The sequence below is a fragment of the Cariama cristata genome, unplaced genomic scaffold (genome assembly GCF_000690535.1).
Source record: "Cariama cristata isolate BGI_N322 unplaced genomic scaffold, ASM69053v1 scaffold10810, whole genome shotgun sequence".
In the NCBI taxonomy this organism is placed as follows: Eukaryota; Metazoa; Chordata; class Aves; order Cariamiformes; family Cariamidae; genus Cariama; species Cariama cristata.
The window spans coordinates 5677-33306 of record NW_009592951.1 but is presented as its reverse complement, the minus strand read 5'-3'; the positions used below and the strand labels follow the sequence as shown (position 1 = coordinate 33306).

Genomic DNA, 27630 nt, shown 5'->3' with positions numbered 1-27630 from the left:
AAAAAAAAAAAAAAAAAAAAAGAGTCTTCATGTGCAATATTTAACAGCCCACTGCTAATTATCACATGGCATGCAGGGATTCAGAGTCTGCTGCACTGCAACCTGGAGCGCTAGTACTGTAAACAACTCCAGCAGCTGAATGGGGACCAGACTGGTCGAAGTGATGATAATTAGGACAACATTTTTCAACAGTGGAACCACACTGAATGTCCACAGGGCAATGGGGATGCTATAAACTGGCTGTTACTGACCAAATGATCACAACGCAGAGCGTACAAGCTTGCCATGTGTACCGTGGTTCTGAGATGAACACAGAAGAATGCAGGTCACACTAAGTGCCAATGCCGGTTAGACCAGAGAGATACTACCACATCCAAAAGCTCAGACTAACTCTCTCACAACTGATCCCAGCTACACTGCCTGGGCTTTCAGACTCCATTCAGTCACACAAAATGATTCCTCTGCCCATCCCCAAACCCCTGACTACGTCAGCAGCTTAGCTGTTATCATCTATACTGCAATGGGAACCCAAGCCTGGATGATCACCTAAGGTTACATCCGAGATAAGGTGAGAGACTTAGTCTTTTCACCTAATGACTGTACACAATGCCTTTGCCTGTTTAGCCCCAGACCTGCCCTCATGCATTCTGGTTAGCAATTAAGTAAATTCATATACAAGACTGTCACTTACTTATCCAGATCTATATCAAGTGCCTTATATGGATCATTGGGATCTTTGTCATCTTCATCACTGGGCAAAGCATTCTGCAGGAGAGAGAGAGACCATCCACTGAAGAAACAAACCACAGGCAATTTCAAAACTAAAGCTTTACATCACCCAAACCAGTTTAAGATTGTTAACCCTGGAAGAGGCCAGCTTGCAGTCAGGCACAGTAAGTTATAGGAACAATGCACTTTAATGCAGCATCTTGTTACAAGATTAATTTAGAACAGAAAACCATTCTTTATAAACTGCAGGATTTGAATTGCGGCTGTTTGGTTCTGATTAAAGGAAATTTTAGGAACAAATACAGATTACATCATTAGCATGCGCAATTAATTATAATCAGCTGCAAACCTGCTGACTAGACAGCAAGTTAATGTCAAAGTGAAGCAGCAGAGCATAATAAATGAAGTGACTATTTGGACAGTGTTACTTTTATAGCAGAGATGCATATTGTTTGTTTTGTTGGTTGGTGGTTGGTTTTTTTTTTTTTTTAAATAGCTTCAGTGGCAATTTTTGTCTTTTTGTACACAAAAATGACAATTTCTCCCTCTGCAAAGAACAGCCTAGGACCATCGCAATCAGTCAATTCTTAAACAGCCTGGCAAGCAATCAGAGCTCTTGAACTGCAAGAATACAGACCGGCTGGCAATTCTTAGGGGGGGAAATCTCTCAAGAAGAGCACACAGATAAACTCCACAACTCAGACTACCAACCAAAGCAACTGACCTCTGGCATCTCTTCTGTGATGATATCGACATGATGAGCTGGAGCAATATCCTCCTCACTCTCCGTGTGCAGAGAGTTATGGCGATGATGTTTACCTCTCTTTTCCTTTTTCTGTTTCTTCTTCTTCTTGTCTTTCTCCAGTTTCTGTTTATGTCTTCGCTCTTCTTCCAGTTTCACATACTGGTCATTTTTTCCTGCGGAGGAAGCCAAACTACTTTCAGGCTACAGTCCACATGGACATTGATGACTGAAACAGTATGTTAGGAGTGAACCTTGCTTCTAGCTTCTCAGAATCAGAAGGATCAACACCTCTCTATGCTTCTACGTCATCTCACATACAGCTCCCCTAGTACCAGCTTTACTATCACACTCCACCTCCCCAGAAATAGGACAGAGCTCTACCCTGCTCCCTGATTCTTGTCCACATTAACTGGATTACAAAGAGCATCTAAACGTTGGTATTTTAAGTAGAATTGTTGCCATTGCTGTACTAATACTGACAACACTTTTGGAAACACTTTGTTATGTAAGCCTTAAATATTTGCACTTAGAACTCATGACTTGCAATGTACTGCACTTTATCAACAGTTTGTCAGTGCTCTATCAAACCACTCATTAGATATACAACTACCTTTTGATATTTGAAACAAGATATTAAAATATTATCTCTACCATTAGACTCCACTTAATGTCTCCTGATCACCTTCATCAGGTCTTTAAGACATCCAAAAGCGACTGTTACCGACACAGAACAGTGGTTAGTTTACATGTTACAGACTTGGCTGCACAATATACTTAATCACAGAATTACTACTAATACTGCCTTGAGAGGAACTGCACTTGGACTGCAAAGCACTATTTTCAACCACCTGTAAGTTAAGGAGATGTATTTTTAAAAGCCTAATGCAAGTATGCTCCTTGCCCTTAAAAACCTAAGGAAGAATTCCTAAGAAGGAATTATTACTTTTGCTTAACTGAATTTCTGTAATTAATTTTAAAGATTAGCTGCACTTACCTGGAACTTTTAAGGGGACAGAAAGGTCAATCTGGACCACAGGTATATGTTCCACACCTGGAGTGTCTTGGTATCGCTGGGAAAATGAAAATTTGTTACATTCAGGGCATTGCCAGATACAAATCTATGTAAATAGACACATTTCAAAACATCAGTTTAATCCTTTAAGTGAACATTTTAAAGGATAGGAATGGAAAAGCTCAGCATTAAATCCTGTGTGGTAGCAGAGTGTACTTTAAAGCCAGCTGATAACTATTATAAAAGACCCTGCTTTTAGCTACAGTTTTTTAACCCTGCTACTGCCCTGAAGAAGGCTTGTTGCAACTCTCTGAAGAATTTTTGGTTTGTGTTTTATTGCTAATAACTTGCCACTTCAAAAGGTAAATTTTGAGACTTAAGTTGAGGAAAATGGGGTGGTCCTTAGGATATACAGGGAATAAAGCAGGTTCTTTCCCTGAAAAAGATGTTACGAGACCACAACAACCTTTTGATCCATAAAACATGCTGCACGTTCAAGAGGAGCATGTTCAAGGTTCACTCTCTCTTCATTGCGCTTAACGAAGTGCCTGGCAATCTGAACCCTTCCATCACCCAGAGCTGGGACAAACTACCCGCACAGGAATCTGTGACACAAAGGCACAGAGAAGAAGTGTTTCTCCACAGCTTTTAGAGTCTTTGCTGAAATATAAACATTGCGCTTCCCACGACAAGTTAATCCAGATTGTTCCAAACTACTGTGTAATGGGAGTTGTGACAATTGCCACTTCCTTATTTCTAAACTGGAGGTCCACCAGAGATTCACAGGAAGCTGGCTCCTCTTGTGATATTTGGTCACTTGTGAGTTTCTCAACACAAACAGGACTTGTAAAAATAGTTGTAGGTAGCCACTCCAGTCAGTACATTATTAAGCGATCGGAACTGCAGTGGAAATAATCAGAATGTCCCAGAGGGAAGCTGCAGCTCTGACATTCAGCAAACCTTCACATCATTGTATGAGAGGCCAGCAAGGTATTTTAATTCAGACTCACTCACCTTCTGTGGGGAAGGAGAGCTTTTAATATAAAATGGGTTGTTTGCCTGTTCTTGTTTCCGGGCTTCTCGACGCTAAAAGCAAAAGAGTATTTGTAATTAGAACGTTTGTTTACATATATTAAAAAAAGAGATAAAAGGCAAAGTACAAAATGCAATCTCCCTGAATTTTTGGAACAGTACATAACTACTTGCAAAAAGACTACTGCATAGTAGCTTGCATATGATAAACCAGTTTTGAGTTACAAGACATATTAGGATATAACTAGAAGTGCTGTTACTACTATAACTAATATTCCTTAGAACACCTTTTCTTTGCTTTTTAATTGTAGACTAGAGATAGTAAATTCCCAAAGACCAGATTTTGATGGCAATTCAGATGTTTCTATTTTCATTTTTGCAAAGAGAGAAGGAAATGAAGATTCTTGTCAATAAAAAGTCTTCTCTATGAAAACAAAAAGGTCAGAAGCAGGAAAGGTGGTATCACTACTGAGAACAGTCACATGACAGTAATTCATAGAAGCTGCTGAAGTCCATGAGCAAAGACACTGCTTCTTTTTTCTCCTGATTGAGAGCACACAGACTAACAGAAGTACACCAATGGAGGAGGGTATGTAGAAAACCAAAAAGCTGCAGAGCCCTGCAAAAGCGTCCATCCTCAAGAGCGTGTTCTTTGAAGTGAATCGCACTAGACATCACTGTTTACAGAATTTTACAAGAGCTCAAACTCCTAATGAGGGCCAAGTTTTTAAAATATCTTGCTTCCATTCGGACAAGATAGGCAAGCTAGACTTCCAAGAGAACTTTATATTCAGATGTATTCCACAATGCCTAAAAAAATACCTGTATTTAAATACATATATTTTGCTCACATCAAATCACCAGATTTCCTGAGCTGTAGAGATCAGAATGGCTTCCTGGCTACATGGAGAATCCACAACAGCTCCAACTGCTTTAGTAGCACTTACAACATTACTACTGAATTATGCAGGGAAAAGCATTTTAACAACCACTCACTCTGGCCAGTTCCTCTTCATCTATTTCTGGCTGCTTGTGTCGGGAATGCCTTTGTTCCTCATCATGAAAAATTGTTTTGGGCTTTTCATCTTCAGACTCACTGTCTGATGGAGGTTCATTGATCCAGGCATCAAGGTCCAAGCTGGTAAGAATTGCAGTAAACAAACAAACGGCTTGACTCGGTACCCCTGAGTATTTCAGTGTTTCTCATCACATACTTAGCTTTACTATTTAAGAGCTTAAAAGTTTAAATAAGGCTTTGGGAGAGAAAAGGAACCTTACCCTTCTGGAACTGGTACTTTCTTCTGTGCTTTAGGAGCCACAGGGTTCAGCTCACCAGCAAACAGGGCTATTACTTCCTCAGCTACAGGTACCTCTTTTATTTGTAGCTTCTGAATATATTTTATTAGTTGCAAGATGCAAGAAGCCTAAAAACAAATGGCAGAAGTAATTTCAGAATTAATATCAACAAACTGAACCAAAAAATCAATTGCAATGAAAATCAGCAGAAAATAACTGTTCTACTCCATTAAGGGACTTAAGAGAAGCAGCATAAACTGCAGGTTTAGAGCAAATATAAAAAAAATTCATGCCAACCCTCTCTTCTAGCTGTGTCCTTGCTGTGTCCTTATGTGCTTGCATAATTTTAAAATTAAATTGTTTCGAGTGAAATTCTTGCAAGCAGTCTTCAAAGGTGGTATCGAACTGGAATAAGATCCGGGCTCTGACATGAAATACCACTGCTCTTCCCACTCTGTTGATAACAATAGCTTATATGCTCCATCACAAATGAGAGACTTTGATAAATTCCAAAGCAATTTTGTTCTCTTACCCTCTCCTGAACTTCTAGATCTGCACTCTGTACAAACTGAGGCAAACGCTCAATCATCAGCTGTGTAATTTCCTGAGCTGCTTCCTTTTCCCCAGATTGTTCTTTCTGCTGCAGGATGGATGCATAGAGCTTGACCATATTCTGGACGTAAACCGCCTGGATGTGGCCTGGTAGAGTTGTAACTTTAGGCCTCAACATTGCTTCTAAAGTTTGGTTTGCTTCCTCGAGGTGTCTATAAAGAATAGAGTGGACAGATGAAAGACAGCAATTGAGAAATTTCAACATTTCAGTCTTCACAGAGAAGAATTTTTCAAAAACCTTGGTCACAGTATGAAAGTACTACAGAAAGACAGGACAGACTACGAATATGTAATAATTTGCTCTCTGGGTAATCTGCCCTTCCAAATTACAGTAGCAACATGGCACAGAAGAATTTACAGCTTTAATCTTTTACAGAAGGAGAGGGATACCTCAGTTTCCACCTTTACAAGTTCAGTATTCTCACCATTAACTAAGAATTGCACTTCTAAGTGCCAACTCCATTGATAGTCCGGATCTAGCAGCCCAACTACCTTCCTGCCATTCTGTACTTCACCACTCACATCAGTGAGCTTTTACTTCCAATCATCTACTGAACAAAAATAAAATCTAGTAGGCAATGCTTAATACACAGAAAAGAATGCAGATGATAGCACTTGTTTTAATAAATCTCATGCTCTTATTCAAAATTGTCTGCTCACAACTAAATGGAAGATGCACAAAAAAGTTACTAGTCTATTACAAATGGAAAGTTTAAGTTCTTTCAAAGTAAAAATGTGATCAAACTGGAAAAGGAAAGTATGTTCTCTTGCTTCTTAATCTACAGTTTTCTTCGCACAACTTTAACTAGAGGAAGATCTAAGTCCTATCAGTGTTCCCTGAAAATATCACACCTACTATGTGAATTTAAACTGGAACCAGTGTTCAGAGTGGCAACTACAAGAAGAGACACCAAACCAGATGACAAAAGGAGACTACAGTGTCACGGTCTGTGCAACTTACCAAAACGAAAACTAGGTAAGCACGTGTATCTGCACACAACCAAGAGACAAAAACATCTATTTAAGTGAAAAGACAATGTTGGCACAAGAACACTGAAAATTGTGCTACTGTGGGTACAGAGAAGTTTTGAGCAAAAAATAAGATGACTTCTAATTCTCAGGAAGATTAGGTTCTGCAAAAATCTTTCAACAAGGGCAAAACAGGGAGGACAGCAAAAACTGACTCAGTCAAACAGAGTGATTGGACATTTTCCCCTATGATATTAGTGGGGTTAGATCTTAATCATTAAGGAGTTCCTTCAATGTCTGAAGATCTTACAGCTCATACCCACAACTATGCCCTCCTGTATGAGTGGGCAGGACTATAGAGACAAGAAAAAAAGATCAGACACTCAAAATGAAGTATCTGTCTTGGCTAGAAACAGCTGAGGAGGGGTGAGGGAGTGGGGAAAAAAGCAATCATTTCGTTAGCTTTAGGGTGCATATTCTGAACTACCCTTCTCTCAAAAATACGTTTCAGTGACCGGAATCTTTGTCCAAAAGAAGTCACTCAAAGCGTGTCAGGCTTTCTGTTTGCACTTACTCAGAGAACTCCCCACATATCCAAGCAGCAGCATAAAGCACCTCACAGATCCCATTTCTCTGGGTGTTGCTGGCTATGAGATGAGCATTGTCCAGAAGCATGGCCATTTGAGAAACTGCAAATTTACGAATAGCTTTAACTCTGATAGCTACATCTAACATCTGAGCTGCTATAAGATGCCCGTGCCGCGTGCCTTCCAATCGGGTCAGCTCCACCAAGATGCTTATGTACCTACAAAAAGTGAAAGGGATGCAATTTTATCAGCAGACAATCATGCATTACCATTGCTGATGATCTCAAAGTTGACACATAAAACCACTGACCATTCAAAGTTTGTGATATATTGATAATTGGACTGACTACAAATATCTATGATTTTGGTCAGCAGCTCATCCCGGTACGTCGTCCCTTCTGCTTTATCCACGTGAATCATCAGTTTCTTCACTATCTCCATCAAGTTCTTCTTTGATACCTGTTAAAGAGTTATTGAAGGGTTGAACCACAACTAAGCCATTTCCCATACTGTCAAGTCCTTCTAATTCCATTAAAGCAGCTGCTAGCTCTTTGATGGACCTGTGTCATGTGTTAACAAGAAATCAGAACCACCTCTCTAGCCCCCAGCTTCAGTCACAATCGAAAAAGGAACCTGTTTATCTCTTTTCGATGTTGTTATTAAAGCAGAGCCAGTACAAGTATACAAGACCATGCTGTGGGATAGCTGAGAATCAGAATTACTAGCAGCAACATAGAAATCCAGGAGAAAAATCAATCTTCCACTTCTGCCAGATTATCAAGTTTAATCATTTAAAACATTTTTGCTTCTAAACTGAACAAATTTAAGAGTCATTAACATCCAACAGAACTCTGGCATTTCAAAACATAGTTGTATTAACTTGCTCTGGAAACTTATTTGTCTAAATAAAGCAACCAAAATATTCAGTAAATATCACCAGTTGTCACGACTCGCTGCTTCCAGCTATGACCTCTGAATAGGTATATGTTAAAGACATCACTAACAAAAATGTATGTAATAGTATTTCTACAACCATTCGTTATACAGCCCTCTTCCTCAGAGGCAGGGTTGAGCGAAATGGTAGACTCTCCTAGGTCACCTTTTGACTAAGACATAACAAGCAGAATTTAACATACAGGAACCAAGAACGAACTCCAATTCCCTTCGCAACAACGTTAAAACCACTGTCCTGATCAACGGGTTTTGAAGTTATTCTCATCTCATGAGGAGTACCAGACAAAAGGTATCTCTTCTTACTTTTCGCTTTCTCCTCTAAAATAGGAAGCTATGAGACATATCTATCATGATCCCTCTGTGCACAGGGGAGGGAGCGGCACAGACTCTTGAGTGAAAGGCACTTTACTATATAAATTATAATAAATTATAGCCACAGCCCTTTCAAAGATCAAATGTTGTCACTACAAGATTGCCCCTGTAGCGTATGCACATTTTATACATAAACTGCCCTGCACGATTGCAGAACGCATGCACGAGACTTGTGGTACACAGGGGAACAAACAGAATGCGATTCTGTACATGTCATTAAAAGGTGTTAACAAAATTTACAGTGACAGGCAAATTCAATGATAAAGCAGCTTAAAGCTGTCTCCTGTTGCTTCAGAGTGCTCCGGACTGTTTCCCAGACTGCATAGCTTCCGTCAACCCAAGCTCTGGTGTGCTGCAATGTGGACTGCAACCTAGAACAGCACAGACCTGTCCCAATACGCCTGCGGTCCACTTTACACCTAGACAAAGGACGGAAGGAGCAGGCTAAGGCTTAGCCATTAGAAAAGCAGCCTGCTGGCTGACTTCCACAGCGCCTGAACTCAGAAGCTCCTTCCAATCTGAATCAAAGTTTTTAAAGTCCTTTCATGCTATGCCAGATATTTTAATTGTCGTAAGTGCCAGAAAAGATATGGGAGTTATTATCACAAGACTACTAGAGAGAGGAAAAGAAAGTTGCATGTTTTTCTTAAATATCAGCCTCCTAAAGGGTCACAGGGCCTGGAGAGGAAAGGAAATACGTGTAGAAACATACCATGCCGTACAGGAGATCTAAAGCTCTGAGTCGGATGGACTCATCTTTGTCATCCAAACATTGGAGAATGAGATCCTTGTGAGATTGAACGGATTTAGGATGCGTTTTCAGGATTTTGGACATAGCTAACAGTCCCAGGTATTTCACTGTGAAAGACAAAATAAAACTTCTTTCCAAATATAGAAACACTCTTTTGTGTTGAACACGAAATCTTAATACCAAGTGCTTCTACTGAAACCAACTTTAATACACTTGAATAAAGATCTATGATGAGGAAAAGCATTTTTGAGAAAGAGTGCATCACAGATTATGGCCTTTAATTTCATAATCCCATATACAGGCACATAGTTACATATATAATCTTCATCACTGTCTCCCTGCATCTCACATTATCATTGATTTTAAAAATATGTATTAAATATACAGAAACTATGGGTTTTGAGAACAGGCATCCTAGGATGAATATAGCTTTAAAAGCAGTGAAGACTGGTGTATTAAGTAGGAGTCCTGTTCTCAATGGGAAAGATTCAGACAGCAGGAAAAGGGTTTGCACAATAAAGGATTTCCCAGTGGTCTTTGTAGTCACTAAAATAAGTAAGCATTCTTGTGTTTTACTATTATTCTTACACTGCTGAATACCCCTCACTACTTTCCAAACAGCAAGTGTATAAAAAGGGAAAACCCAGAGCATGGAAAGAAAACTGTTTTAGATTTACAAGACCACAAACAGCAGTAATAATTAATCTAATTTGTTTTTAAAAAGCTCATTATAAAGAAGTGCTATCAAAAATTATTTCCACATTAAAAATCCCAGCAATTGTTTACCATGTACCAGGAACTACAATACTGAACAAGCTGTTTGGAGAAACAGCTCTAAGACTGCTGTAATTTCTCCCCAGTGGCTGGTCGCTAAAAGTTTCCATGAAGACAAGCAACATACTTACAGTTCTGGTCAGAATCTTCTATCAATATCCTTAACTTCTGAACACAGAGCTGGAAAAAAGACCACATCATGCTTATTACAAATCTTAAAAATCTTAATTAAAATAACTCTTCATAAAGTTTACTCAATACACAAGGAAGCGTTCTGATCGAGACCCGGGGCCTCTAGGTAAGAGGGTCTTGTTGCATTAACAGATTTCAAACCAAAAGGAACCTCTGTATGATTGTATTGCTAGTAGTAGCTGAATAAGAGTTAGGAAAACTCTAAATGAGAAGAATCTGCATTTTACAGCAAAGGAAATAGAGAATCTATATAGGAAATGCTTCAGTCTGTAGGATTCCACCTGAGTGAGAGCATTTCAGGGAGCTATTGCTTTAAATTTTGCCAGAGGAATACAATCCAATTTCTCTATGGCACTTGGTATTACTCAGCAGAGCAGAACAAACCCAGTGTTGTACCTGGATGCTAGCGCTGTGATTGGGCATCCCAGAGGACAGAGAGATCAAAACTGAAATATAAAAGCACACATTTCAGTTAGTACTTCTGTGTTCTGAATGAATGCAACAACACAACACCTAAAGGTCAACAGGTAGCTCAGTTCACACGGGAAGATGCCAGTTTATTTTGTTGTTTGTCTGTTTGCTTGGACTTTTGGGGGGTCTGGGCAGAGGAGACAAGGTTGTGACACAAACTATAGTTTCATATGCCTTGAGAGTAATAATAGCAAGGCAGGAAAAAGAAGTGTAAAGGTAGGAACTGCTGGAACAGCCAGGTCAAAGCTGCTTTTCATTACGCTTTGCTCTCATTAAGATTTACTTTACCGATATTGCGTAGCAGTCAAGACTGTAAATATGTCATCAGCTACCATATAGCTGAATTTTTAAGTGTGCACTTCCCTAATGTAACGAGATGCAGCAATGGATCCTAGAGTTTAATGTAATTAGATTGGAGCTTTAATCAAACCAGCAAGAGACTCAAGGCACAAATCAGGTCCCATTGTTGATTATACCGGACATTCGTAAAGCTCTGGCAGCACGCAACCCGACAGCAGAAAAGGTGGAGTTATCTTGTTAACTGCTGCTGTCATATAGCATGTCCATGCCAACACCAACTCTTACTGAGCAAGTCACACACGCTGACCTTAGTGACTAATAAGTACGGTGGCATTTTGCTCTCCACCATCAGCCTTTAGCAAATATAACATAGCTGTAGTAACCTAGCCTCAGCGACTGACAACAAAGGATTTCAGTTACAGTTACACAGTAACACAAATCAAAGTTTGCCAGGAGACTTATTTCCATTATAAAATACATAAAGTTAAAAAAAGGTTTACAGATGGTGTTAACTGATGACAAAGTTCATCATGGGTTTTTTATTTTTCTAGGTTACAAATTTCAGTTCTCACCTGCTATTACTGTGTTCACACATTCATATAAGAGAGACATGGCTGAGGTGCTGAAACAGAAATCAAGGATTTTAAATAAGGAATAAAACCAGCACATTTTGAAGAGTTGTCAGCAATATCTTGGAGCTAGTTAACACCTTTAATTACACAAGAAGTTGCCAGTATTCTGTTCCATATACCTGCAAACTAGATGAAATTATTCTGACTTAAAAACTGTTGGGGGGAGGAAGGGGCACTGAATTTTTTTTTTTTTTTTTTTTAAAAAATCTTCTCAGAGAAGCAGCAAGTAACAGCACTGCAACACTAGGAACAAGGAAGGAAGCGGTTACTCAAAACCTCAGTACCAGTTACAGAACACTGAAGCAATCTTGTCCAAGGATCAAATTAAATCCTCTGCCCAAGGTCAAAAATTCACGATAAAGCAGGCAGATGGAGAACCTCAAGTTTCTTCAAAGCGAACGAGTCATGCACAATCAGCAGACTCTACTGGTGTGCAGGTACACACTTGCTCATCCCTGTAAGCGAGCAACCCATTCTCAACACCTGATTTCCCCTGAAACTTAAATTCAAGACAACTTTTGCCAGTTGAACACACATACAGCGCAATTCTGAAGATTTCAAAAGTACTTACAAATCCTGATCTACACAAGACGGAACCACAGTGAACCTCGCAAGTAACAAAGGAGCAGACTCCAGAAGCAAGGTCTGCAAAGGTAATGAGCAAACAACTCTGGGGGCAGCAGTTAGCAGCGATAGTGTGAAGGGCACTCAGCACACCACATACGTGACTCTAGTACGCTCAGAAGCAAAACAACCGTTTTTGCTCCCTATGCACTTTGTGGTGGATGGCAGGGTGGTTTGCTTTATGGATAAGTGACAGGAGATCTAATATGACTGAATGGAGACAAAACCAAACTGGATTATGTCCTCACAAATAATAGAATGACTGACTAATGTGGGAGTCAGAGACAGGAGGTAGAGACAGGATTGAAGACATACTTTCCATCTTCCTGCTTTTTCTGGCAAAGTACTGTTTCTGGTGAATTTGCATCTATTTCTCACCACTGCAAAAACCCTCTTTAGGTATTTGGATGCAAGGCTGCTGGCTGGTCTGCTCCAAACCAGCCTTAAAAGATATACTAGGAGGACGGACAGAAATTGTTTGGCTAGAGCTGCTCTCATGGCTACATGGATATCAGTTTAAAATTTGCTCATTCCCATCTATCTTCTTGCTCTGCCACATGAAGAGAAATAGACCTTTTAATTTAACAACTCATGCATAAGATCACACTTCCTTTTCATAACTGGGAAAATACATGTATTCCCTTCAATACATCTACTTTTCTGATTTTGGTTCAGAATTAGATCTAAAACACTACCAATTAGCTTTAACAAGGGACAAGGAAATATTTTCAAATTTATCTAATCTATAGTTAGGACATGGATTAAAGGAACCTCTTCCAAAACATGTCTGGGCTGACAAAGGCATGAGAAAGAACTTTAATATAGTCCTTGTCATCCTGCTTCGCTGGGTAAGGCATTTCCCAAAAAATCAAGAATCAAATGTGTGTAGGTGAAAGGAATCAGTAAATAAACAGCTAAGCCCTTTTTAAGCCAGAGTTTTTATATATTCTCCATAGTCATCTCTGGCTTAAAATGCAGTGAAAGGAAAGCAAATTGCTCCAATTTGCATGCATGCTTTGGAGAAATTCATGCTGACAGTCAGACACCCAAAGACTTTCCTTTAAGGTATCTTATCTCACTCAGGTTTTTCAGAAATAGTCCTGATGTGATTTGATACTTGAAGCCAATATATCAGGACTCAAGAAGAAGTTCAGAAATGCATCCACAGACCTACCTAGTTACTGACCTCCCTAACTTCACCAATCCTGAATGAATCAAGTAACATTTGTCATACGTACCTATGGATGAGGTTGGTCAGAGGCTCAATCAACTTCTTGCCCAGCCTAGGTTCTAATGGAGTAAGAGCACCAAACTATTAAAAAAGAAGCGCAGACAATAAAGTGATTTAATAACTGCTTTTAAACAGTACAAAAACGTGACTTAAACTGAAGCTCATTCTATTTAAACTAAGCTATGATAAAATATTTTTCTCTCTTTGTTACATTCACAAACATTAGAAGATATTCCTGATTTCTTTTTATTCAGATTTAATGGTAGCTATACCTCCAAGCAAGAAATCTATTTCTGCACCCACGGTAACTTAAGAACCCCAAACCTGTAAATATAGATCCAGAATACTTGCCAGTTTTATAATTTTAATGAGAACCCAATTGTTGGTTGACGATGTCATCAACTTGAAAAAGAGTGGAGCAAGGGAAAGGTAGTTTTTGGGATTGCGTCGGGCCAGCTCACAAATAACATTTACTGCAGCAGACTGCACACCTGGGAAAAAGAAGCCGGAAAAGCAGAAATCTCAACACCTTAATTGTAATTGACACTTCTGGTGCAGAACCCCCAGAACAAAAGCAGCTCAAGATTCAGACTCATGAGTCCAAGAGGAATGGTTCAGCCTCAATACCAATCATGAATGCAAAAACAAACCCAGAAAGGATTTTATTTAATTTTGGCTATTTTCTAATATATCAGCAAGCTGGGTATCTGCTTTGGGTCCAGTATAAAAAGAACAGGACACGGCCAGCCTCCTTCCCCCTTTACTATGCATAACTTGTTTGTGAGACATAGACAACATATCAATAATCCTACCTACCACAAAGTTTCCAAACACTCTTGCCTCTTTAAAATGTATTACTTAGACACGTTCAAATACAACACAAAAATAATGAATCCTTAAACAATCTGACTGGACACGTTCATTCCCTTCTAATTGCTCAGCCTCTAAATTTGGAATCTTTTAAACTAGATAGTCTGGGTTTTCTAGTAGAGAGCAGTCCTTTTCTCCATAAGGCATAATAGCTATTTTCTTCCTCTGTTTGCAGGTGAGTGGTGTGTGTGTTTCTCTTTCTTTAAAAACATTGTCCCTGGAAAATGCATCTTACATACCCACACCAAATTAGTCCAGTACATGCAATTAAATTTCTCCCTTTAAACACACATGCCAATCAACCTGAGATCACAGAACTGTATTGCACACAGAATTCTCATAACAAGCACTTGGTGTTTTGGTGCAGTGAGGGAAGAGCAGCACCTTTCGGGAAGACTGAGTAGGAGTGTGAATATGATACAGAACAATTGCAGATTTCCTGTGCTGCAGCTGAATTGCACTGACACAGTATCAAAGGGCCCAAACAGCAGTCTGGACTCAAAAGTTTGAATTTAAAAGACAGAAAAAAACCCCAAAACCCAAAGTGATGAGAAATTATTTTAAGTACATCCATTGAAAGCCAATAGCTGCAGCTTTGTAAAAGAGCACAGGGGAAAACAACAGCAAAAACCCAAACCCTGAAATCAACTGAAATATTTTCAATAGCCAAGTTAAGTGAGCAACAAGCCAGGAACCATTAAGTAGTGTTGTCCCATTAAGGTTTAATCCACTGATAAAGTTTCAATAGCTTTGGGTTAGAACTAAGAATTGGACGTTTTAAAGAATATATTTTTAATATGGCAACACCTGTCAAAACTCTCACATGCTCATCTACCTATTAAACACGTGAATCAGTACTCAGAAGACAATTACAGCATTTTTCATGTGTTCTTCTTTCCGCAAGCTCTAAAAGCATGTATACCTAGATGTTTTGGAGCAGAAGCAATTTACTAAAATCCACTCACCAGGATCTGGATCTTCAAGTTTCTCTTTAAGGCGAGGAAATGCGGGACGGAGGGACTCTGGGTATTTCAAAAACACTTTGTACATGATTAACACTGCCTTCTTCCTGATATAAGGCTTTGTATGAGACATCTGTTAATGAAACAATTGCAATCAGGCTCTTAGCAAATTTGTGTTTCCAGAGTTCTTCTCAAGGTCTCCTTATGTCCACAATACTGTCTCAAAATTTCTTTCTGGGAGACTCAATTACTTTTCGAAAACTCAGCTTTGAGCGGAGAGCAAAATACTGTCACTTATCACCAAAACTAACAGAAATATTCAAGGTAATCCTCTTGAGTTAACTAAAGTCTGTAAGGGCTCCCCAAAAAACTCACAAGAACAAAGCATCAGTTTTCATATATAACAGTTCTAAACTTAACAGATATTTACTAGATTTGAACAATTCTTTACTTACAGGAAAGTTATTTCAATTTTATCAACTCACCAGTGTCATGATGTCATTTGCCAAGTCCCTGGCAAGATCTGGAGTAACAAAACAGGACAAGCCAGTCAGTGCAACTCCAGTATCATATTGGTTAGGGCTACTCAGATCCTAAAAAAGGAAAAATAGGCTCAAAAATTTAAGATCACACAGGGTGTTGAGAAACAATTCTCTCAGACCAATTTTATTCACTCAACACATATGAAGCAGAGTTGCTTCTTCATGGGAATATTTATATCAACTATTAACAGGAATGTCCTCCAACACCTGCTAAAATACAGCTAGCCTGGGGTTTAACAGGCATGAAGAATCATAATTAAACAATAGATGGATGACTGCAACATAAAAGCAATTAGAAATATCGTACCTTGGTTGTATTGTAGGAATGGCAAATTATTTTTAAAAACTCATGGCATGATCACAAACATGTTTAAAGTCCTAAAAAAATGGTATTAAATACTAACCCTGCCAAGTCAAAGCCCAACTGTCATCAGCTTCAGTGGGAACAGGCACTCTTGTTGAGTGTTTAACAGTGTCCTAGCTTAATCTTTCTATTAGAGAAATGAGAATACTTTCCTTCCAAGCTGCTGGCAGCACCAAAACTTTCAGTCCGTAAAGACATAAATCAAGCTAGGGTATAGAATACACTTTATCGGTCAAGTTTCCTTGGACTTATTTGTAGGCAGTATCCTACATAGTCTTTCAAGTATTTCTAAGCTTCAGACTCTTACCAATATTAATATTGATATCTAAGTATGTTCACGTACAGATTATAAAACCAGACTTCATGAATACAGAGCATCACAGGATCACTCCTTAACTGCAGTTATTAGGAAACAAAAATATGAAGCGAACTGCACAGAGCATTCCCACATGAACCACCAGAATCAACCGTTCAGATTCATGTGTACACAGAGGCTGCTTTAGGAGAGTAAACAGTCAGGTCTTCAGGGTTCTGTGCTGCTGGCATCTCAGTCTAAAATATTTTGCAGGTGATAGGAAATTAGATTCTACTTTAAGAATAATGCAATCTACTTCTTAAGGAGCAGCAAAACTGCAATTCATTCTGGCTTTAATATAATTTGAGAACAGGTAACCCCTTAAAAAAAAAAGTTGCTAGATCAATGAAACATGAAAAGGCATAAATAAAGATGCTTTTAAATAAAAACTCAGGTACAAAAAGGAAAGAGTAAGTGCCTGAAATTCAGGATAATAATGTCTCCATAATAATGAAAATGGATGGACATTATTAAAAATAAGCACATGTCAGAGCAGAATAGTTTAAAAGATAAAGGGAAAAGCACTATTTAGGAAGGATACTGGATAACATCCCACTGATCTTTTTTAAGCAAGGAAAAGACATTTTAGCTACTTAGATGGTAAAAATGTAGGTACATCTTGCACTGGATCAGTCAAGTTTTAAAGCAGTGATACTTTAAAAATTAAACTGAAGAGGTTCAAAACTATATCTGTAATCTTAAGAACAGGAAAATAACACTGCAACCCAATAACCATGAAAAAAAAAATCAAGTGACAAAGCTCTATGAAAATGAATACAACACACTTTGGTATAATTGTATATAAAAATGGTGAAGAGTACATGTAAAGTTGTATTCTGTATTAATGTACCAAAGAAGTCAAAAGCCTGATAAACAGGCCCTCACAAGTAGAAATTTTGCGGAGCCAAGTGACTGCTTATTTTACTTCAGTAATTTTTCTTACCCATTACATTCCTGTAAGGGCTGCCTAAGAGTAATATTAAAAAAGGTTATTGTTGTCACCATTCACTGTGTTGAAGAAACACGGAGAGTTGGTATGAGACAGCACAAGGGAAGCCTATGGACAGCTTCTAAATATTTCTTTAATCCTGCAGCTTGTGGAAGGAGAGTAGACTGTAAACCAAGTAAATAGAACTCTACTTAAACACCTTTACATTCCTAAAAGAGAAATACTTCGTCCAGATTTGAAAATACAAGTAAGGAGACAGTGGAAGAAAAAAATTAAGAACTGAAGTAAAAAAAGTTTACCTTTCGGATCTGATTAGTAGTCAACATAATTACATCAGTCCCTTCATGAAAGCACTGAGAGGCAGCTAGGTAACCTATTCTCTGTAAAAAGGCAAGGAGAAAAACCCCATTTTTTTAAAGTAAGTTTAGACAATGTTTAGCTGAACAACAACTGGTAGCTTCATAAGCAATATTAAAAAGATGAACAACTAGGCAGGAGGTTTGCAGAACAGAAGACGCGAGAGAGGGTTCTCTAGAAAAGGGGGTTTATATCAGGAAAGAATAATCTCAGACAAGTAACATCTCCAGTGATAATACATGTACCTTAAGGATAATAAAACTAGCTTCACCTTCTCTACTTTGTTACAGCATACAGGTTCAATGACCACAAAGATGTAGAAATAAAGTAGGATGGTCAGTAGAAGAAATGGAGAATATTACATTTATTTTGTCTGTGTTGACTCCTGACTTTCAGGTACTAAAGTCCAATTTGGAAACTATTCCTTACGAAGTAACATTCCACCCTATTTGGTGAAAAAGGTCTGCAACACAGAGCATGGAGAAAACCTTTCAAGGAAAACTACAAAGCTATTACAAAATAAAATACACCTCCTACTAGGAATCTTAGGTGGTCTTCACGTAAAAATACCTTGTTTTTTCACAAAAGGTATCTGACAGCTATTGCAAATATCTGGTAGAATAAGTCTATGCTAGCAGGCCAAGTATTATCCATTTACTAGAAACACATACAGTCTACTTCCTTTCTGTACTGAAGAAAGTAAAGCAAATGATGATGTACCAACACATTCATTAAATACAGTAGTGAAACAGCTTGGCTAGTACAGTTGTAGTTACACAGAGAACTCACTTTGAATGTAAACTTCGATGCACTCATGACTTCAATAATATTGAAAGCGGCCCAACTGATGTCATAGCCCAGCATCTGTAACTGTGAGCAGAGAAGCCAAGATAAACTTCTGAAATAACAGACTAAGAAAATAGGTCAAGATGCCTCACAAAATTGAAGATGTAACAACAGTCCAAAAATAATACTGTAAGACATTTCAAGTTTGAGTAATGTTACATTCTATGCCATTCATGGAAAGTGAGAGAAGTCTCAAAGTTCCACTAGAAGAAAGTTTTAAATAGTTCACATTAATTTCAGGTAATACATATGCAGTTATATAAGCATCATTGTGAAGGGTTTTTTCCTGGATTTTTTTTTTTTTTAAATAAAAACCATAACAGAACCACAGAAATAATTCTTTAACAGTATTTCCCTCCTCTACTTCAACAAAGGACCGCGCAAAGAGAAACAAACACCAGTTTCAAGGGCTCATGCAACTACGTGATAAGAAACAATCCAGTTGAAAACAACTTTTTAAGATTGGATTAGTTTTAAATCAGATTACCTTCCTGACCTATCTTAATAAAAATAAAATTGTACCAATACTAGTGCCAGCACAATGAACAGAATGGGAATATGCAGCCTGACACCAGACACGCATGGGAGCATTTTCACCTGCACCCTGCACTTACACCAGTCTAAGAAGCGCAGGTGTTCAGACCAAAGACTAGCTCCCAGTCAGCAAGAAAGAAAAAAATAAAGACGTGATTACATCATATCCCAGCAAGGCACTTACATATGTAAGTTTGCAGACTGCATTTGCTTTCACTGCAATGTTATCTTGCTTTAGCTCCTGCTTGATCTCATCGATGCACTGGGAGATGTATTTCGCCTGAGGAAAACAAAGAAGCAAAAATTTGTGCTCGTGTACCAGTGTGGTAGATTTCCAGCATGTTAACAGGGAGAAGCAGCAGCACTCATCATTTGTTAGGACCAAATCTCACACACGCACACTATTTAGGTAAGCATTTCATTCTGACAAAACTACTCATTAACAAGAAATATCACAATTCTATTACAAAACCAAAGGTACACCAAGATGTTTCTTCAGTGGTTTCCCTTCTCCCCCCTCTCGCTTGCAACCACATCGTTCACTCTACTGCTCTAGTTTCCAAGATTTGTGAAAAAAAGTTGTTCAATGGAGATCACGTACCTAGGGGTCTGACCAAGACCTGAGTTCCACCGCTCCTAGAACATGCACTAGTCACTTACCTCAATGGAAGTCAGAGATCACCCATTCATTACGTGTCTAGAAAAAAATCATGTCAAACGCTATTAATAGCCCACAAATTTAAGGTGACTGATGAAGATACTATGAACTACTCTTCTTTTGGGCATGCTGCATACAGATGGCACTGCAGATCTGCACCCACAACAGTCCTCAGGCCTGAAGGGGTACGGCACAAGTCTTGACCGGGATACAGGTACTTTTGGCTGTAATCCAGCCACAGCAAGGACATCCTCTCCCCGGTTCACCACTTAAATGAGCGGTTTTGTCATTTACACATTTTGATAACCAACAGTTATTTGTACAAATTTCTCAGTAACTCAGAGAGCCAAATGTCATAATGTTTACATTTAAATATTGGTCTTCCATTTCTTTCCAAACAATCACATCTGTGCTCGTGGGAGGGATGTGGTAAATGCATGATTTAAAAATATCTGTACAGATTTTACTTCATAAGTAGGGCTAGCTCAGAGATTCTTTCAGTTTACAATTAATTATGATTTAAGTACTGAAGGTATCTGCTACAGAAATCATGAAAATCTAAATGCGGACTAATAATCTTTCTTTAGAAAGCCACACATGCACCAGGCCATTTCCACATTCCATATAAATAAATCAACTGCCAGAGGAAGCAGGTCAGAAACACATTAACTACTTTCAAAGCAAAATCCTGCCTGAATACCATTACGATATTTTCAACATAGAAGTCTACCGGCCCGCCTTTAATTAAGATTTCTTCCCTTTACGCTAAATTTTGTGTATTATGCCAACCATTCTTTGGTCTTTTACAAATGTCTTAGAGTGACACTCATGCTTCAAGTTGTAAAAGTTTGCTGCCAGAAGCACAGAAAGTTATTCTGAATAACTAGCAGGTGACAATAAAAAGAAATTGTACAAGGTCTGCAGTGCACAGAGACAGTGCAGTGATCCAGGGGAGGAAAGGCAGCCACTGAATTTTAACGCAGGGACTTCATACTCCAAGCAGCAGTCACGTAACCACAATTCACACCGCTATCATTCAGAGTTTAGCAATATCAGAATTCGAATCCACCATCAGGATGCACAGTGAATGCATATAATTCCCAGGAGCAGCAGCTTCCCTGGTTTAACAGCTTCTACAGAAGCGGAATAATTTATCTGTTTTTTCTCTCAAACCTTGCAACTTAGGTGGATAAAAGCCAGCTCCTCCACAGCACTGGTAAGCTGAGGTGGAACCACATTTGCCATTTTGAGATTTTTACTAGAAGTCTTTGTTGACCTCCACAGAGCTCCTGTCTGACCCATCCCTGCAGCCTGTTGAGGTCCCTCAACCAGCAGCCCTGCTCTCCAGCACAATGTAACTCAGAAGGTCTGATGAAAGAAAGCGGGCAAATGAATCTACTTGAAGAAATTTAAGATATTTCTAAATGCCTGTATTTGGGATAGAAATACTATCTTTGCAATGGGAATTTTCACATTAAGGGAGGGCATGCTAAACACCAAACCACCCCTTCCTCTACAGAGATACCCATCTGTCCTCCTGGATACGGCCGAGTGGATCACATCTGCCAAAGCTGGAGGTGGCACTGCTCCCAAATACTTAACAACATAGACTGCAGGTGACTTCTCCCTGGAAACAGAAGATTTAGGATTCTAAACACTTCACCTGAGAGCGATTCAGGTCCAGACAACTCCCATAGGAAGTCTGAACTCTTGAGTATCAACTAAAAAAACTTCCCACAGTAGAAAATAAATACTTGATCGGAGATGCTGAAAGAACAACTTATACAACATGCAACTGATCTACAAATACATTGTACCTAGCCTTGAATATTTTATGCACACATAAGAGCACGCTGGCACACTGTCACAGAATCCTTCGCTCGTGTATCTTGTTGCCACATCTTGGTGAGCAAGGTCAGCACTGGTTCTCGGTGCAGAATACTAACACCCAAGTTCTTGGTCTTTATGTCCATGACCAGAAAGAATTACTGTCACTTCCCACAGCATCTATCCCCAAACTATTTAAGCATTAGCTTAAGTTTCCTGGCAATCTCTTGGGAGTTGGACGCAAACCACGGCATGACCAGAACGAAGGGGGAAAAAAAAAAAATAGAGTACAGAAAAGTTCAACAATGTACAGCCCGGCACAACTGAATACAGGCTTCCGAGTCACTAGCCACACTTGATGGTCCCAGCAGCCTGCAGGCAAGCCCCTGTCTACCAATTAGTCTAACATGATGAGCAACTTCTGGAAAAATATATTACAGAACTGAGAATCAGATCTGAAACTAAAATCAGGGATTTTGAAGAGCAGAAAGAAGTCCTTCCAAAATAGCTGTACTTCAAATCCAAAAAGACTACAAGGAATGAAAGACACTATATATAGAAAGTTTTAAAGGATCAGCAGTATTAACTTTTTGCTAATCTCTGTGGAGTAGCACTGTCATGAACGAGCAATATGAAGAAAACTGACCTATTTAGTCTCCTGCTTAAACCTGAAACGCAACCACCACACCCCAGCCAGATTCACTATCACATTTAACACCTACACAAACACGAGGGAAACAAGTAGGCATGTGCGGACCTTCAGCGAAGCTGTTCCCGGGCTCGTGGAACCGCTGACCTCTGCAAAGCCCCGGGCAGGAGGCTGCACCAAAGAATTTTCACCTGGACCGATACCCTCAGGCCCCACATCGCAGCCTGCGAGCTGTTCAGTGGAGTCAAACTGGACAGTAAAAGGCAGAACAACCACTTGATGGAATGAAGAAAAAATGGTAGTCCCTCAGCAAGGCCTAAATATTTGCAGGAAAAAAAAACTGTTTATATACGGAAACGGGACAAAATCTGGGTATCTTTCCCAGTATTGATTCACTGATAGTTTTTGCATAAATCCTTCTCATATAGCAATTTCATAGAATCATAGAACGGTTTGGTTGGAAGGGTCCTTAAAGATCATCGAGTTCCAAAGTGCGGTAAGCATGGTCTATTTCCTAGTAGGGTAATTAAAAATAAATACTTCCCAGGATATAAGTGGCTCAGTTCTTCCTTAAATGCTTTTGAGATCCCATGAAGAAAGGAATGCAAAAGGAAAATACTTCAGAGTTCATTTATGCTCACAGTATCCATTATAATACCAATATATTTGTTAACTATTAATTCCTTCCTAATTCTGCGACAGTCTTATTTGAAGTCTTCCCGGGATGCTACTCAATTGCGCACACATTTTGGCCAGTCAACTGAGGAGCACTTCTAAGTCACAATATTTATAGACCTCTGGACATTCCCTGCCAGACTGCTTTGAGCAAGCAAGGCAATTAGAAGGCAGCCTTTCACTCCCGGTGAAGTCGAGAACAAGCAGAGCCATTAAGTGAAAGAACACCCTCAGAAGGATGGCAATCCAGGCAAAGCTGCAAGTCTGCAGTCAAAAGCTGAAGGACATACGATAACACAGGGAAAAGAGCCGAGAGGAGCTCTTTTATTCGTGCTAGGCTGCCAAGTGGGAAAGAAGCCTTGCCCAACTCAATGGAAAAGGCTCCTGAATGAAACGCTATAGCAACCACTTGGGGGATTGTTTTCTCTTCGCGTATCCCTCGGAAGGAGGAAGATTGCAGACACACACTCAGAGCAGCGCAGCTAAAACCCAAGAAAGGCATGCAGATGTTGGCGGTAATTACTCAACAAAGCTGTGAATACAGCACAAAGTCGTAACTGCCATTTCTTAATGTACTCCACAAAACAGCTGCAGTAAGCATTTCATATCCATTAACAAAATACACAAGCCAATTTTAAAAATAAGCCCAAATTCCTCAAGAATTCCAAGACCTCACCTAGAAAATATGTGCATTTAAATGAGTGCGAGTGGCTAAAATAAGAATGGAGGTATCACGAATCGGAGGAAGGGAAAAGTGGGTCATGGTAAGAAGCCAAGATGTCAGTTTCTGGAATTTTTCATTTCCCAAGACAGAACTTGGGGTTAGCTGACAATTTCAGAGATGTTCACAAAAGACTAATATTTTTACAAGCGACATGTGAACTAAGTTGAAAAATCCCTAAGCAAACTGAACAACAATTACATTCCTATGAAATGTGACTATGCAGTACTTTCATCAGCTGTTGAGAAGACACTAATGGATATCACTGCAGAACCTTTACATTAAATTTAATCATGAAAGCTATTCATTTCCAATAGTTTTAAAGAAGGCATACTCTTATCTCAACCATATACCATCTTCCGAAACCAAAAGAAGGCAAACTCGTATTCTTACCGAATGCAGCAGAATCCTTCACCAAAGTCCTTGTCGGGACCCAGCCTCAATCCACTGCAGCCGATTTGAGACTCAAAGCTGTCACTTGTTGCACAGCAAAGTGCTTTCCACCCAGATGAAACAGCAAAATATCAGTGAACTGAATTTTTCAGTCCCTACTTCTCTTGCACTTTCAGGGTTAAATACAGTGTTTTAAGGAAAGGATGATTAACAGTGAACGCCACAAGGAGCAAGACGTGATCTGATCTAAATGTGTAACTACACCATTCTAAAACAGAAAGAGTCTGGAATAAGCAGAACATAAAAATAAATAACTGAAATAAGCACAAAGTATGACGTGTCTTTTGTTTTAAGCACTGTAGGATTTATCATTTTTTTTGGTTGGACTTTGAGACAAGCTCCATGAAATCACGTTGAGTGCAAGCACATGACAATCTCACATGAGAGTAAGATGCTCACTGCTCCAACTTCCAGAAAACCAGCAACAACTGACTCTCTTTTTCTTTTTTTTTTTTTTTTTAAATAATCTTAAGAAACACTACCTGTGGGACACAAGCCATGGGAAATGACCACGACGCTTAACACAAAAGGCAGTTACACCACAGACACCTTAAGGAGGCCCAGCAACTTTCAAATTTCTTTGTGGTTCAAGCAGAAGATCCTGCTACAAGCACAGCACAGATCAGCTGCCGCCTCCTAACTTCGGAAGAAGGCTGGAAAGAAACATGTATCACTTGCCAGGATTGTATCAAAACCCCCAAAAGTAGTACTTCACATCAACAAACACCACTGAACTAGTCACACAGAATTTATACACCTATAATTGACTACAGTACCTGGAACACAAGCATTGTACCATGACAGCACAGAATAAATCAACTGAAGTAACAGCTGAGAGCATAAAAAAAGTGAAACGCGCTGCTTTCCATTCATTTGGACACAACGTTAGAGATAAGCGTATTAGATGTTTACTTCTGTCATACATATCTAAAGATATATTATTTAAATACAGAAAAACATAGAAATGTAGAAAAAGCTATTTGAGATAAGCAGCAGGATCCTTCGTTAAGACTAGTCCGTGGCAGGATACAAAGAGAACTGCAAGGCACGCGCTCCCACATGGTATCAATCTCACACCAACTTCACTAAAAGCATGAACCAAGCAAAGCAGATAATAACGTGACAGAATATACGTAATAACTGAGAAACTGCACAGCATTCATTTAAGCAGGTTAGCAGCAGACAAAATAAAATGGTGTAGAGGGTAGTCAGATGCAATAAGGAGCTCAGAAAACATGTTATAACTTGAAAGGCATTTTGAAAAAGCCAAGCTTATCTTTCACTCAGCTGTTGATAAACAGTGTTGCTACACATGTTTTATCATGTCTTGGTTTGTCCTTGCTACCTAGTTTTCCAGGGATTTATTCACTCGTCTTGTAGGTAGCATGAAGATACCAGACCAATGTACTGTTCTCATCAGTGATAAACACCGGAGGCACGAAGGTGAACCTTTGCCATTTCATTTGCAGCAATCTTCTATATTATTTAGCAGAAATGTCGATGCATTATCCACTACCCTCTTGTCTATTACAACCAAAGCGAGATAGCAAGGCTCACTGACAGAGGAATGTGAAAAGTCAATTTATACTTTTTTTTCTTTTCTTAATGTTCACTGAAATTATACATACCAACTGAAATTTGGCATGATGCATCCACCCATCCTAAACTGATTCATAAACCTATAAAAACCTCTGAACCTTATTTTAAACATTCAGAGAGATGCTACGCAAGTAGCGTACACCTACCAGTTTCAGAGCAGATACTAAACCACCCCAACCAAACCACCACAGCACCATAAAAGCACTGTAGAAAAACACACCGGATCTTCTGAACAGGTACGTAACACAGAAGGATTGGATTTCAGAAAACAGACAGATGTAGAGTTGCAGCTGCTTGTCCAAAGCGACTCCAAGCGAGCCGCAGGCCAACGCACCCAGACACGCCGAGTCTGCAGCACCAGCAGCATCTCCCTGAGCACCAGGCTCTTCTGGCAGTCGCCCATGGACAGCGTCTTTTCGGCAGTTTACCGAAAAATAATTGAAATATTTCGCACAACAGAGTGCCTCTGCAGGAAGCTGGCGCAGAGCTACACAAGCCACCCTGGAGCACCTCCCCGGGCAGGCCAGGCCGAGATGCCAACAATTAAGTGGGTATTAGATAGCAAAACCCAAAACAGTCCACCATAAATCAGTAAGCAAGTAGCATCCGCAAGGCTCTAGAGATGTCCCTTAATATATCTCCAGTCTGATCAGTCCCTTAATATAAATACGTCTCCAGTCTGATCACAGTATTTGTTAATTTAATTGCACAGCAATTAAACAATCCTCAGGGGCCTGTGCTGTCTAAATCATATCTGAGCAGGCAACTTTTAAGACCAGAGAGATGCGTCAGATAAAAGCGCTTATCCCTGCAAACACAAGAATGTACTCAAACTTTTTGGTTTTGCATTACTATGCAAAAAGCTATTCGAGGACTTTTACAGTAGATTTTTCAATTTGCTAGTTCCAGACATATTTCTGTGCATAATTTCAGGCTTTGATAAAGGTAGGCTTCGTTACAAGCAAGCATGTCATTGTATATATAGGAAATAGTCAACTCCTTCTAAGGAACTGAAGTAATTATTGTTTCCAAGACTCAACCGACTGGAATTAATTCAGAGGGAAACAGCACCAAAAAAAAAGATGCTTAATGATGTACTAATACTATATAAAAATGTAACACTGAAAATAGTACAAAGCTGTAGTAGTAGCTATGAGTACTTCTCAGTTATGGAAAGGTAAGAAGGACAGCGAAGAAAAAAAATGGTTCATGGTCATTGCCAACTTCTTAAATTCTGTACAAATATTTGTGTAATTAAAGTAAATTTGTTCACCTACTCCCTGCTGTACAATCATACCACCCGCTCTAAACAAACGTCCATTCCTCAAGGCTGAAGCTTAGTCACACATCGCGATAGCTAGAAGTGATATATTTTATGCAGCCTGAATTTGCCATGAAGATTGAGCCCATCAGAAGAAAGTTTCAACATATCCACATGGATGCGTACGTCCGTTTATACACCTTTTAACGTACGAATCTCTCAGCGAAAGCTATCAGGTCCAAACATCTAGGTCACAAAAGAAATAACAATAACAGAGAAAGAGCTAACACAAAACCCAACCAAAAACTGTGGTCTACAAACCCTGTTTGATCAGCCTACCAGCTGCTGACTGGAAAGGCAAGCTGGTATGAACCAAACATTTTTTCATGCCCAGTTATGTTTCAGTATTCAACAGGACTCCTAAGTATTATCTGTTATTTGGAACGTATGCTTCTTATTTAAAAAAAGCACTCAACTGCCTTTATGAGCTACTAATGCTACCACTAATGATGTTATCTTCTGCACATTTCACCTTACTCAAATATCTTTATACTTCATACCACCTGGATTTAAGCAGACTCCCCTTTAGATTATGAAGCATTTCTATTTTTCAGCATGAACGATCAGGTTTTTTTTAATAACCTAAGGCACACAAATGTTTCTTTGTAACTGGTCCCATGACTCCGTCTTCCTGATGCATCTCGTTTAATGCTTCCCTCACGGCT

At 39.2% G+C, this 27630-nt stretch overlaps 1 protein-coding gene across 1 annotated transcript; it reads right to left on the bottom strand.

Annotated features, from left to right (window-relative positions):
* Positions 1-691: 691 nt before the first annotated feature.
* AP3D1 (adaptor-related protein complex 3, delta 1 subunit) lies at positions 692-26047 on the bottom strand (the record flags this gene model as incomplete). The annotated part of the gene is given in 21 exon segments (XM_009704149.1): positions 692-765; positions 1454-1647; positions 2463-2544; positions 3501-3572; positions 4515-4656; positions 4797-4942; positions 5347-5578; positions 6970-7200; positions 7293-7441; positions 9021-9166; positions 9965-10013; positions 10422-10471; positions 11369-11418; positions 13291-13364; positions 13635-13774; positions 15119-15248; positions 15601-15708; positions 17625-17705; positions 18472-18552; positions 19247-19342; positions 25979-26047. Coding segments are annotated over 21 exon segments (2396 nt in total), but the record flags the coding sequence as incomplete, so codon positions are not given.
* Between the last annotated feature and the right edge of the window lie 1583 nt (positions 26048-27630).